Below are 12,108 nucleotides of genomic sequence, written 5' to 3' on the forward strand. Positions count from 1 at the left end.
AGGGTGGGGCAGCCCCACCCCGGGGCCCTCTTTGCACCCATTACTCCCCAGTACGCGACCCAAGTCCCCCAGGTATTTATCACTTCTAAGCTGCAGTCAGGGCTGGGGGATGCAGAGGGTTCCCACTGGCAGAATAGCTCCTGACCAGCGTCAAGCCCAGATCACCCAACAGCTGTAAGCGAGGCTCCTTGCAGTAGTCCTTGGTCAATCTGTGTGCAATTCTTGGTGGGTACTTTCCGCAACACCCAAGGAGGACTAGGACAGGGCATGAGGGATGCAGCGAGTTTATTGTCTTATGGTACATACGCCAGGGCTTCTGCCCACTTGCCTGCGGTGGGAATCTGCTTGAACCTGGGGTCCGGGGGAGGTTAGCCTCCTTAACCCCAGTCTCAGTGGGGCTTAGCCCAGTCCCCAGGGCCTCCCCTGTGCCCCTCCCCCCAAGTTCCTGCCCTGGAGGCTCCAGGAGAAATGCAAGGAGTCGGAGGTGGAGTCAGGACGAGGGGTGGAAGCTGGTCATCTGGCCCTTCTGCTGGAAGTAGAACTGGAACCGAGACTGCGCATACTCCTAGGGAAAGAGTCCCCAGACGGTGAGAACGCTTGGGCCCAGCACCCCCAGCCCCTCAGTGTGCCCATGGCCACCTGACTACGCACAGATGTCCGAGAGGGCCCAAGGCGCCCGATGCGCTCCGTCCCCACATCTATCACACGTACCTGGGTTACTTACCAAGTAACCAAATTCTATAGTGGACATGGATGCCTGAAGGATGGACCAGAGACCCCAAAAGAAATGAGATGCCAGGGCATACCTAAGGGCAGGAGAAGCGTTCAGAGGACACCTGGCGCCGCCTGAACCCGGCCACCAGGACGGCCGAGCCTCAAGGCTCTGACTGCTCCCCGTCACCCTAAGCCACCCTGTCCTGACTCTTCCCCATCTCAAACTGTTCTCTGCCAGCCTCAGACCTCACCGTCGCCTCCTGCCCCCACTCTACACTGACACCTCACCTGCAGCCCGGCGTCTACCCGCCGCTGCCTCCCTTTCCTCTGCATCCTGCTCTACCCTGCCACCTGTCTCCCCTCACCGATTAGCTTCCACCAGCAAATCTGCTTCCAGTTTCCTCTGCTCCTCTTGGGAGATGGTCTCATCTTTCTTTACCTCTGCCAGGTAGTGGCGAAGAAAATGGAGCTGAGATCAAAAGACAAGAGTCAGGAAATGGGGAGCCTGGTGAAAATTTCCCAGTTAACACCCTTCCTCACCATTCCTTCCAGACTTTACCCTCCTTCTCCTGTACAGGCCAGGTCCTGTTCCCCCAGCTTCTGACCCACATACCTGCTGTCCCTCAGTGGGGTAGTTTGCAGGCTGCGCTTTGTAGAAAGGCCACTCCTCGTGAGTATAATCGTAAACCCACTCACAAAAATGGTTCCCGATGTCAAAGCCCCTGAAGGAATAAGGTGGACACTAAGCCCCAAATACCCTAGGCAGCTAGGATGCAGAGATGAAGGCCTGGTCAGCCTTTCTAGGGCACTGTGGGAACAGGCCCACGGGAGGCCATCTGCTCACCCTCACCTGTAGTTATAACTGCTGTACTCGAAGTCCACCAGCATGAGGCTGTCGGTGTTTTTAGGCTCTGAGAGCAGTAAGATGTTCCCTGGAGGAAAGTGGTGAGATTCAGGTCACTCCAGGGCCCTCTGGCCCCCCTCACCTGAGGCTGGGACACTCAGATGCCTTCTCTTACCTTCTTGGATATCATTGTGGCAAAAGACCACTGGTGATGGGGTAGTGTCTAGCAGCTTCCTGTAGGGGAACAGGGGCATGGGTCCTGAGCCAGAGTGACAAAGGAGGGTCAGAAGGATCCTCGTGGGCTAGACCTTGATTCCAGCCCTCAGCAAATCCTGGGGAGGACCCCACTAGGTGCCCACACCCCACACTTCCTGTGCTCTGTCCGGCCCCCTCCCAGACCCCTGCCCCTACCTTGTCCTGTCTGCCCCCACCTGAGGTTGCCCATCTCATCCTTCAAGCTGTACATCTCCAGCAGGTTCATCTGGGGAAGGCTGGTAGGGGGCAGGTCCTGGATCTGCTTTAAGTACCTGAAGCCCAAATAACAGGATACACTCAGTGTACTACCCCTCCCCTCTCCCCTCGGCCAGGCTGTCCTGCCCGTTCTGTCACTGAATGGCTTGTCTGGCAATCTTTGGAAGCCTGTTCTGTAAGAGGTCATGTTAGACAGTGGGACACTGGCTTCACTACTGGAGGGGAGGACAGAGCATCAGATACATTCAGTCGCAGCCCAGAGGAGTGACTGGCAGCTTGGGGGTTCAGTCATGTGCAGGAGCCCTGAGGAGGCTCCTGACTCACCGCTCCATGGTCCCGAATAGCCAGTGGGGCTCCTTAGTGAAAGGCATCTCCATGCCGTGGAACTTGGCCATCTTCGTGGCAATGGCTGCAGACAACACTGGATCTCGAAGCTCATGTGTCTTCAGTGGCCGGCTCTGCACCCAGGAACCTATCAGGGTGGTGAAGGGGCTGGGGCAGGTGGGGGAAGGGTGGGGGAACGGAGGTGGGGTGGAGTCAGGGCTTGGGGAAAACTCCCTACCTGGGGTGAGGGATGTGAAGGCAGACACTGGGAAGGGGGTGGGGGGGGAAGGAAGTGCTTCGGGTAGGTCAGGGCCGGGCTCGTACTGGGATGTACTGTTCCAGCCGGCCCTCTGGAAAGACTCCGTAGAGCTGGGGCCCCAGCGACCGCTCTGCAAGTATGGCGAACATCACACTTTCAAGGACCAAGGAGTCCACGCCCTGAAGGAAGATGGACAGTGAAGGGACCACAGTCACAAGGGGCCAAAGGCAGAGGGGCGCCAACACACACGAGGGTCGACTCGCTCCTCCCACCACAGCTGGGACTCACCGCCGGGGGGTGGGGCGGGGCTCCAGAGCGCAGGCATTGGTATCATAATGGACAAAATACTCAACCCCTGGACTTTAGTGTCCTCCACTGCGCAGTGGGGACCACACCACCTGCCAGACTTGGGCGAGGGGTCCCCAAGGCCACGGCGGTCCTCACTCGCCCCTCACCTGCAGGATGGCCCCGTACAGCCGCAGCAGCACCTCCCGGGGCTCCTCGCCAACGCTGGGCAGGTGGTCGGGCAGCGAGCAGCGGAAGAGCAGGTTGCTGAGGCCTCCGCTGCAGACCCACAGCAGGGCGCGCTCAGCCCGCCGTCCGTTCCACCGGCCCGGCGTCCAGCCCCCGCGCCCCGCGCCCCCGGCCCGCCCCCGGCCCAGGAACGCCGAGGGTCCCCAGGGCCCGAGCCCGACCCGGCGCGCGCACAGGAGGGGCTGACCCCTGACCTCCCACCTCACTGGGTCAACCCTCAGCTCCTCCGGCCGCGCCTGGCGCCAGGCCCCGCCCAAGTACTCTCGGCACCACTGGTAGGCGCGGCGCTCGGCGTCTCGTGAGCGCGCCGAGCCACGCCGCCGGCTCGGGGCCGCGTCGGGGCACTTAGCCTGCAGCAAGCTGCCCTTGGTCAGGCAGCCTCCGAGAGGCCCGCCTCCGACCACATCGGTCCCCTCGGCCGCCATGGCTCCAGCGCGGCCGGGCCAACGCCCCGTCGCCGCTCAGGTCCTTTGGGCGCGCTCGGCTCCTTCCGGCCGCGCTCGGCTCCGCTTCCGGCCAGCCCGCACGGCTCGGGTCGCACTCGGGTTGCCTGGTTCTAGTCGGCTCTCGGCGGGGCCCCTCGGCTCTCCTGGAGATCTTGGTCCGGGCGCGCGTTCCGACGGCTACGCCCCGGCCCTGCTCAGGGCGACGGCCAATGGCCTCTCTCTCCTGGCCCGGCCGCCGAGAGATAGGACGTTGTTTGGACCGCAACCCGGAAGCAGGAAATGGCGCGGGCCAATCAGAAGCGTTATGAGCGGTCGGGCCCTCGGCGCCCGGCCTGTCACGTGGGCGAATCAGGTGGGCCAGTGGCGCGTCCTAGGAGCCGGTCTGACTCTTCAGGGCGGCTACCCGGGAACGCTCCCGTGAGGCAAGGTGGGCCTTCGCCAGAGTGTGGGAGCGCACAGGGCAGCGTGGGCGGCGGCGGCCCCTCGGTGGACACATTTGGCCCCCGGGGCAGTCGGGCAAGGAAGTTCAGTTCAGTCGCTCTGTAGTGTCCGACTCTGCGACCCCATGAACTGTAGCAATCTATATGATTGCTGATATATATATATGATATGTATGTATGATTGATATATATATGTATATCATATATATGATTGAATCTATATGATACAGCAGTCTATAAGGATGGATATATCCCTGCTCCCTGGAGCATCTATAGTAGTTGCGGTGGGAGGAGACAGATAATAAACATACAAGAAATTACACATTGTGAAAGGAGCTACGAAGGAAACAAGCAGCATGTATTGTGACAGAGAAATGAGGTAGGAAAGCCTTATTTTAGACCAGGTAACGGAGAAGGCAATGGCAACCCACTCCAATGTTCTTGCCTGGAGAATCCCAGGGATGGCGGAGCCTGGTGGGCTGCCGTCAGCGGGGTCGCACAGAGTCGGACATGACTGAAGCGACTTAGCAGCAGCAGCAGCAGCGGAGAAGGCAATGGCACCCCACTCCAGTACTCTTGCCTGGAAAATCCCATGGACGGAGGAGCCTGGTAGGCTGCAGTCCATGGGGTTGAGAAGAGTCCACACGACTGAGCGACTTCACTTTCACTTTTCACATTCATGCATTGGAGAAGGAAATGGCAACCCACTCCAGTGTTCTTGGCCTGGAGAATGCCAAGGACTGGGGAGCCTGGTGGGCTGCCGTCTATGGTGTCACACAGAGTTGGACACAACTGAAGCAACTTAGCAGCAGCAGCAACAGCAGACCAGGTAGTGAGGGCTTTTGGTAAGGCCAGTGCAGTAGCAAAGCCAAGGTCCTATTTCTGGTTCAGTGTAGTCGCTCAGTTGTGTCCGGTTCTTTGCAGCCCCATGGACTGCAGCACGCCAGGCTTCCCTGCCAACCACCAACCCCCGGAGCTTGCTCAAACTCATGTCCATCCAGTCAGTGATGCCACCCAACCATCGCATCCTCTGTCCTCCCCTTCATGAGTCTGAGCAAGCTCCAGGAGATGGTGAAGGACAGAGAAGCCTGGCGTGCAGCAGTCCATGGGATCACAAAGAATTGAACAGGGTTAAGTAACTGAACAAGAACAACATGTATGGATGTGAGAGTTGGACCATAAAGAAGGCTGAGTGCCTTTTGGGCACTGAAGAAGTGATGCTTTTAAACTATGGTGTTGGAGAAGACTCTTGAGAGTCCCTTGGACTGCAAGGAGAGCAAACCAGTCGGTCCTAAACAAATCAACTCTGAATATTCTTTGGAAGGACTGATGCTGAAGCTGAAGTTCCAATACTTTGGCCATCTGATGCAAAGAGCTGACTCACTGGAAAAGACCCTGATGGTGGGAAAGGTTGAGGGCCAGAGAAGGGAGTGGCAGAGAATGAGATGGTTGGATGGCATCATCGACTGAATGAACATGAGTTTGAGCAAACTGCAGGGGATAGTGAAGGACAGGGACGCCTGGCGTGCTGCAGCGCATGGGATGACAGAGAGTCGGACATGACTAAGTGACTGAACGACAACAACAAACGTTCCACTTAAAAAAATTTTTCCCTTAAAACTTAAAAAGAAAAAGAAGCTCATTTAACAGTGAAAAATGTACGACAGCGTGTGAGTTGCCATTTGTTGCTCAGTCACTCAGTTGTGTCTGACTCTTGGCAACGCCATGGATTGCAGCACCACAGTCCAGGCATGAACTGCCCTGGGTCCAGCACTTCTGCAACATGCTGTATTACCTGTAAGCAGCCAGTCTAATGGAGAGAAGGAATGGCTTCTTAAAGACCTAGGGAAAGTCCCAGCTGTAGGGCAGTATCTTGAGGGTTTGGGGTGCATACACTGAGCGCCCCGGTAGATACACTGTGTGTATCCAGGAGCAGCGACACAGGCCCAAGAGCCCAGGGGCTTGGGCTCCCTACCGCTGACCGTCACACTCAGTGACCCACTTGCAGAGTTAGCGCCTTCTGTCTCTGTAGCATTAAGCTCTAATGGGTTAGACCCCTTGGTTCCCAGGTAGGGAACACTTCCAAAGGGAACTTCCTCTGCTTCCAGGGAAGGACGCCTCCACTGAACCAGGATCTGAGGATTCCACCAGCTCATTTTGATCTCCTCATGCTGGCGAACCAGCAGGCAAAGAAGGAGGGGATAATAGATCCAGATTACTAAGAGTAGGTAGGGTTGCTGCTACTTAATGCGGCAATCAGGAGTTGGTCTGAATGGAGACCAAAACATATTTAATACCTATTTATCTCAAACTATTCTAGAGAACTGAAGAGGTGGGACTGCATCATAACTCATTTTTAAGGCCAGCATCACCCAGATTACAAAACCAGATAACAGCACACGCACGGTACCATGTCTGATGAACACAGATTGAAAAATCCTCAACAAAACACTAGCAAACCAAATACAATACATTAAAAGGACCAAGTGGGACTTATCCCAGGGGTTCAAAGATGGCTCAGTACCCCCAAATCAGTATGATATACAGCATTAATAAAGGATGAAAACCTAATAGTTTTCTCAACAGACGAAGAAAAAGGATTTGATTCAACACCCATTTATGATTTTAAAAAGGTCAAGTGAGCATAGAAGGAATGTACCGCAACCTAATAAGGGCCATACGTGGTGAGATCCCTGGGTTGGGAAGATCCCTGGAAAAGAAAATGACAACCCACTCCAGTTTTCTTGCCTAAAAAGTTCCATGGACCGAGGAACCTGGAGGGCTTACAGTCCATGGGGTCATGGAAGAGTCGGATACGACCTAGCAACCAAACAGCAACATATGAGCCCATAGCTAACATCATAATCAGTGGAGAAAAACGGAAAGTCACCTCTAAAATCAGAAGCAAGACAAAGATGCACACTCTCACCACTCTTGTTCAACGCAGTGTTGGAAAACCTAACAAGAGCAGTTAGGCAAGATAAAGAAAAGGCATCCAGATTGGAAAGGAAGAAGTAAAACTACCACTATTTGCAGATGACATGATTTTGCATATAGAAAACCCCAAAGACCCCACCAAAAATATTAGAAATAATAGATACGAAGAACAAGATATGGGTAGGGGATTAAGAAATACAATTTACCTCTTTATGTGTAAAGTAAATAATCTACAAGGATATATTGTACAGCACAGGGAATAGAGCCAATATTTTATAATAACTATAAATGGAGTATAAACTTTAAAATGATGAATCACTATGTTGTACACCTGGGATTTATATATATAAATCAATGTACCTCAATAAAAAGAAAATGGGGAAAATACATTTTTCAGTGAAAACATTTCTGTGAAGCTATAAAGAGTTTCAACTTTAGCTTCCTGATAATAAATGGGATTTTAAAAATTTTCTGGGAAAAAAGAAATAATAAATATGGTAAAATTGTGGGGCACAAAATCACCATTAAAACATCTGTTGCATTTAGGGAATACCCTGGTTGACCAGTGATTAGGACTCCATGCTTTCACTGCCAAGGGCCCAGGTTTGATCCCTGGTCCCGGGACTAAGATTCCATGCCATGTGGCATGACCAAAAAAAAAAAAAAAATACTGTTACAGTTCTATTTGCTAACAATGAGCTAACATAAAGAGAAGCAAAATTCCAAAAAGATTTCTGTTCTAACTTGTTTCTCCTCCTCTGTTCCAGCCTTTTACATTTAGCTTATTTTTGTTTTTATTTTAGGGTTCATTTCTTGAGACAGCCAGTAGTTGGGTCTCATTTTTTATATGGTCTAACAGTCTTTGCATTGTAACTTAAGAGTTTAGAAGATTTCTATTTAATGAAATTGACATCTTGGCCTTAAAGTTACCATCTTGCCATTTGTTTTATATTTGTCCCATCTTTGTTTTATTGATCTTTCTTTTTTTTTAATCTTTGCTTTATTATCTTTTTTTTAAAGGCTCCTTAATCTTTTTTTAAAAAACATAATTTTATTTATTTATTTTTGACTGTTCACCAAGGAAGCCCTTTTTATCTTAGTTTTGCTTTCTTATTAAACAAGTCTATTTCAAAATTCCATTTTATCTTCACTCAGCTAACTGGCTATATCTCTGTTAATTATTATTATTTTTTGTCATGCTGCACAACATGCAGGATCTTAGTTTCCTGGCTAAGGACTGAACCCATGCCCCCTGCATTGGAAGCGTGGAGTCTTAATCACTGGACCACCAGACAAGTCCCTCTGTGATTTTTAATGTGCATTCTCTAGATTTTATAGTATGCCTTTTTAGATTATCACTGTCTACTCTCAAGTAATAATAATCTAACATATAAGAATCTCAGTCACTAAGTCATGGCCAAATCTTTGCAACCCCATGAACTATATATAGCACATCAGACTTCCCTTTTTCTTCACTGTCTCCCAGAGTTTGCTCAGACTCATGTCCATTGAGTCAGTGATGCCATCCAACTATCTTATCCTCGCTTCCACCTTCTCCTGCCCTCGATCTTTCCTAGCATCAGGATCTTTTACAATGAGTCGACTCTTCCCATCAGGTGGCCAAAGTATTGGAGCTTCAGTTTCAGCATCAGTCCTTCCAATGAATATTCAGGGTTGATTTCCTTTGGGATAGACCGGTTTGTTCTCCTTGCAGTCCAAGGGACTCTCAAGACTCTTCTTTAGCACCACAGTTTGAAAGCATCAATTCTTCGGTGCTCAGCCTTCTTTTGGTCCAACTCTTACATCCATGCATGACTCCTGAAAAAACCATAGCTTTGGCTATACAGACCTTTGTTGGTAAAGTGATGTCTCTGCTTTGTTAATATGCTGTCTAGGTTGGCCATAGCTTTTCTTCCAAGGAGCAAGCGTCTTTTAATTTCATGGCTGCAGTCACCATCTGAAGTAATTTTGGAGCCCGAGAAAATAAAGTCTGTCACTGTTTCCATTGTTTCCCCATCTATTTGCCATGAAGTGATGGGACCAGATGCCATGATCTTAGTTTCTTGAATGTTGAGATTTAAGCTAGCTTTTTCACTCTGCTCTTTGTCAAGAGGCTCTTTAGTACCTCTTTGCTTTCTGCCATTAGAGTGGTGTCATCTGTGTGTATGTGCTCAGTCACTTGAGTTGTGTCCGACTCTTTGCGACCCAGTGGCCCGCCAGGCTCCTCTGTCCGTGGGATTCTCCAGGCATGAATACTGGAGTGAGTTGCTGTGCCCTCCTCCCGGGATCATTTGCATATCTGAGATTATTGATATTTCTCCTGGCAATCTTGATTCTGGCTTGTGATTCATCCAGCCTGGCATTTCTCATGATGTACTCTGCATAGAAGTTGAATAAGCAGGTTGAAACATACAGCCTTGATATATTCCTTTCCCAATTTTGAACCAATGAGTTGTTCCATGTAAGGTTATAACTATTCCTTCTTGCCCTGAATACAGGTTTCTCAGGAGACAGGTAAGGTTGTCCAGTATTCCTATCTGTAACAATTTTCCAGTTTGTTGTGATCCACACAATCAAAGGCCTTAGCATAGTTAATGAAGCAGAAGTAGAGTTTTTTTGGAATTCCTTTGCTTCTTCTATGATCCAGTGGATGTTGGCAATTTGATCTCTGGTTCCTGCGCCTTTTCTTTTTTAAAATTTTATTTATGTATGTATTTTTGTCTGTGCTCGGTTTTTGTTGCTGTGTGCACACTGGCTTTCTCTAGTTGGGATGAGCGAGGCTACTCTCTGGTTGCGGTATTCAGGCTTCTCATTGTGGTGGCTTCTCTTGTTGCAAAGCACAGGCTCTAGGGCACGTGAGCTTCAGTACTCGCGGCTCAGTTGTAGTGGTGCACGGGCTTAGTTGTTCTGTAGCATGTGAAATCTTCTCAGGCCAGGGATTGAACTTGTGTCCCCTGCATTGGCTGGCGGACTCTGAGCCACTGAGCCACCAAGGAAGTCCTCCTCTATCTTCTGTAAATCCAGTTTGTACATCTGGAAGTTCTCAGTTCACATACTGATGAAACTTAGCTTTAAAGATTTTGAGCATTACCTTGCTAGCATGTGAAATGAGTGCAATTGTATGGTAGTTTGAACATTCTTTGACATTGCTTTTCTTTGGGATTCCCTGGTGGCTCAGAGGTTAAAGCGTCTGCCTCCAATGCAGGAGACCTGGGTTCGATCCCTGGGTTGGGAAGATCCCCTGGAGAAGGAAATGGTAACCCACTCCAGTACTTTTGCCTGGAGAATCCCATGGACGCAGAAGCCTGGTAGCCTACAGTCCACGGGGTCACAAGGAGTCGGACACAACTGAGCGACTTCACTTTCACTTTCTTTGGGATTAGAATGAAAATTGACCTTTTCCAGTCTTGTGACCACTGCTGAGTTTTCCAAATTTTCTGGCATAGTGAGTGTAGCACTTGCACAACATCATCATTTAGGATTTGAAATAGCTCAGCTGGAATTCTGTCACCTCCACTAACTTTGTTTCTGGTAATGCTTCCTAAGGCCCATTTGACTTCACATTCCAGGCTGTAGGTGAATGACCACACCATCAAGGTTGTCTGGGTAATTAAGACCTTTTTTGTATAGTTCTTCTGTGTATTCTTGCCACCTCTTCTTAATCTCTTCTGCTTCTGTTAGGTTCTTGCCATTTCTCTCCTTTATTGTGCCCATCTTTGCATCAGATGTTCCCTTGGTATCTCCAGTTTTCTTTGTGTTTCTTTTTGAACAGTTTTATTTACTTAATTTTGGCCGTGCTGTGTTTGTTGCTGCACAGCCTTTTCTCTGACTGAGGCAGGCAGGGGCACCTCTCTGGTTGCAGTGTGCGGGATGCTCACTGGTGTGACTCCTCTTGTGGAGCTTGAACCTTAGGGTGCATGGTCTTCACTAGTTCAGTTTCATTGCCACAGCAGCTCCCAGGCTCGAGGGCACAGGCCCAATAGTTGTGGTACACGGGCTTAGTTGCTCTGCAGCATGTGGGATCTTAAAGATCAGGGATCGAACCCATGTCTCCTGCATTGGTGAAAGTGAAAGTGAAGTCGCTGTGTCTGATTCTTTGCTACCCTATGGTCTGTACCCCGCCAGGCTCCTCTGTCCATGGGATTTTCCAGGCCATAATACTAGAGTGGGTTGCCATTTCCTACTCCGGGGGATCTTCCTGACCCAGGGATCGAACTCAGGTCTCCTGCATTGCAGGCAGACTCTTTACCGTCTGAGCCACCAGGAAATTCCTGCATTGGTGGGTGGATGCTTTACCACTGAGCTCCCAGGGAAGCCCTCTCCAGTTTTCTTGAAGAGATCTCTAGTCTTTCCCATTCTGTTGTCTTCCTCTACTTCTTTTCATTGTTCACTTGCAAAGGCTTTGTTGTCTCCTTGCTATTCTTTGGAACTCTGCATTCAGTTGCATATATCTTTCCCTTTCTCCTTTGCCTTTGGGGCATAGACTTGGATTACTCTGTTGTTGAATGGTTTGCCCTGGAAACAGATCATTTTGTCATTTTTGAGATTGCACCCAAGTACTGCATTTCAGACTTGCTGACTATTAGCTCTACCTGGTTTCTTCTAAGGTTAGAATCTTACAACAGTGTATTCCGAGTCTTCCTCACTTCCCTTGTGCTGCTGGTGTATGTTTTACTCACGCGTATGTTTAAACTCTACATTGCCAGTTTAACAAATGTGTACAGTCCATTGTACTGTGAAGAAATTCAAGCACAAAAGAAGGCTCACCCTCAGTCCTCTTTGCTCCTTTGCGCAGACCCAGGCTCTCCTCTGTTGTGCTTTATTCATTCTACAGAACTTCCTTTAATATTCTTTGTATTGTGGGTATGCTAGTGGAAAATCATCTCAGATTTTGTCTGTCTGTAGTTTTTAATTTCGCTGTTACTTTTTGGAGGATATTTTCACTGCATGTAGGATACTAAGTTGACAATTGTTTTGCTTTTAGCAATTTAAGGATGTCATTCCATTTATTACGGTTTACATTGTTTCTTATGAGAAACCAGCAAAAAATCTTGTCTTTATTTCCTGATATGCATGTGTCTTTTTTTTTTTTCTGGCTGTTTTTTAATACTTTCTTGATATTATTAATTTTTAGCAACT

At 49.6% G+C, this 12,108-nt stretch overlaps 1 protein-coding gene and 1 non-coding gene across 6 annotated transcripts; one reads left to right on the forward strand and one right to left on the reverse strand.

The window, feature by feature from the left end:
- Positions 1 to 266: 266 nt before the first annotated feature.
- On the reverse strand, positions 267 to 3,829 carry CHKB (choline kinase beta). 5 transcript variants are annotated; one of them, NM_001206094.1, is made up of 11 exons: positions 3,348 to 3,829; positions 3,068 to 3,176; positions 2,678 to 2,791; positions 2,354 to 2,487; positions 1,990 to 2,085; positions 1,734 to 1,792; positions 1,565 to 1,646; positions 1,328 to 1,436; positions 1,080 to 1,183; positions 725 to 806; positions 267 to 565 (listed from the first exon to the last, which is right to left on the reverse strand). In NM_001206094.1, the coding sequence occupies exons 1-11, from the start codon at positions 3,569 to 3,571 to the stop codon at positions 491 to 493; spliced, it is 1,188 nt and encodes a 395-aa protein (NP_001193023.1). In that variant the 5' UTR covers positions 3,572 to 3,829; the 3' UTR covers positions 267 to 490. The 5 variants fall into 5 exon arrangements, with proteins under 5 accessions (NP_001193023.1, XP_059742548.1, XP_059742547.1 ...); XM_059886565.1 differs by having other exon boundaries at positions 269 to 565; positions 712 to 806; positions 3,348 to 3,788; XM_059886564.1 differs by having other exon boundaries at positions 269 to 565; positions 3,068 to 3,788.
- Positions 3,830 to 10,132: 6,303 nt separating this feature from the next.
- TRNAW-CCA (transfer RNA tryptophan (anticodon CCA)) lies at positions 10,133 to 10,204 on the forward strand. Its single transcript has one exon. It is a non-coding gene; the product is annotated as a tRNA-Trp (tRNA).
- The last annotated feature ends 1,904 nt before the right edge of the window (positions 10,205 to 12,108 follow it).

The sequence above is a fragment of the Bos taurus genome, chromosome 5, assembly GCF_002263795.3.
Source record: "Bos taurus isolate L1 Dominette 01449 registration number 42190680 breed Hereford chromosome 5, ARS-UCD2.0, whole genome shotgun sequence".
NCBI lineage: Eukaryota > Metazoa > Chordata > Mammalia > Artiodactyla > Bovidae > Bos > Bos taurus.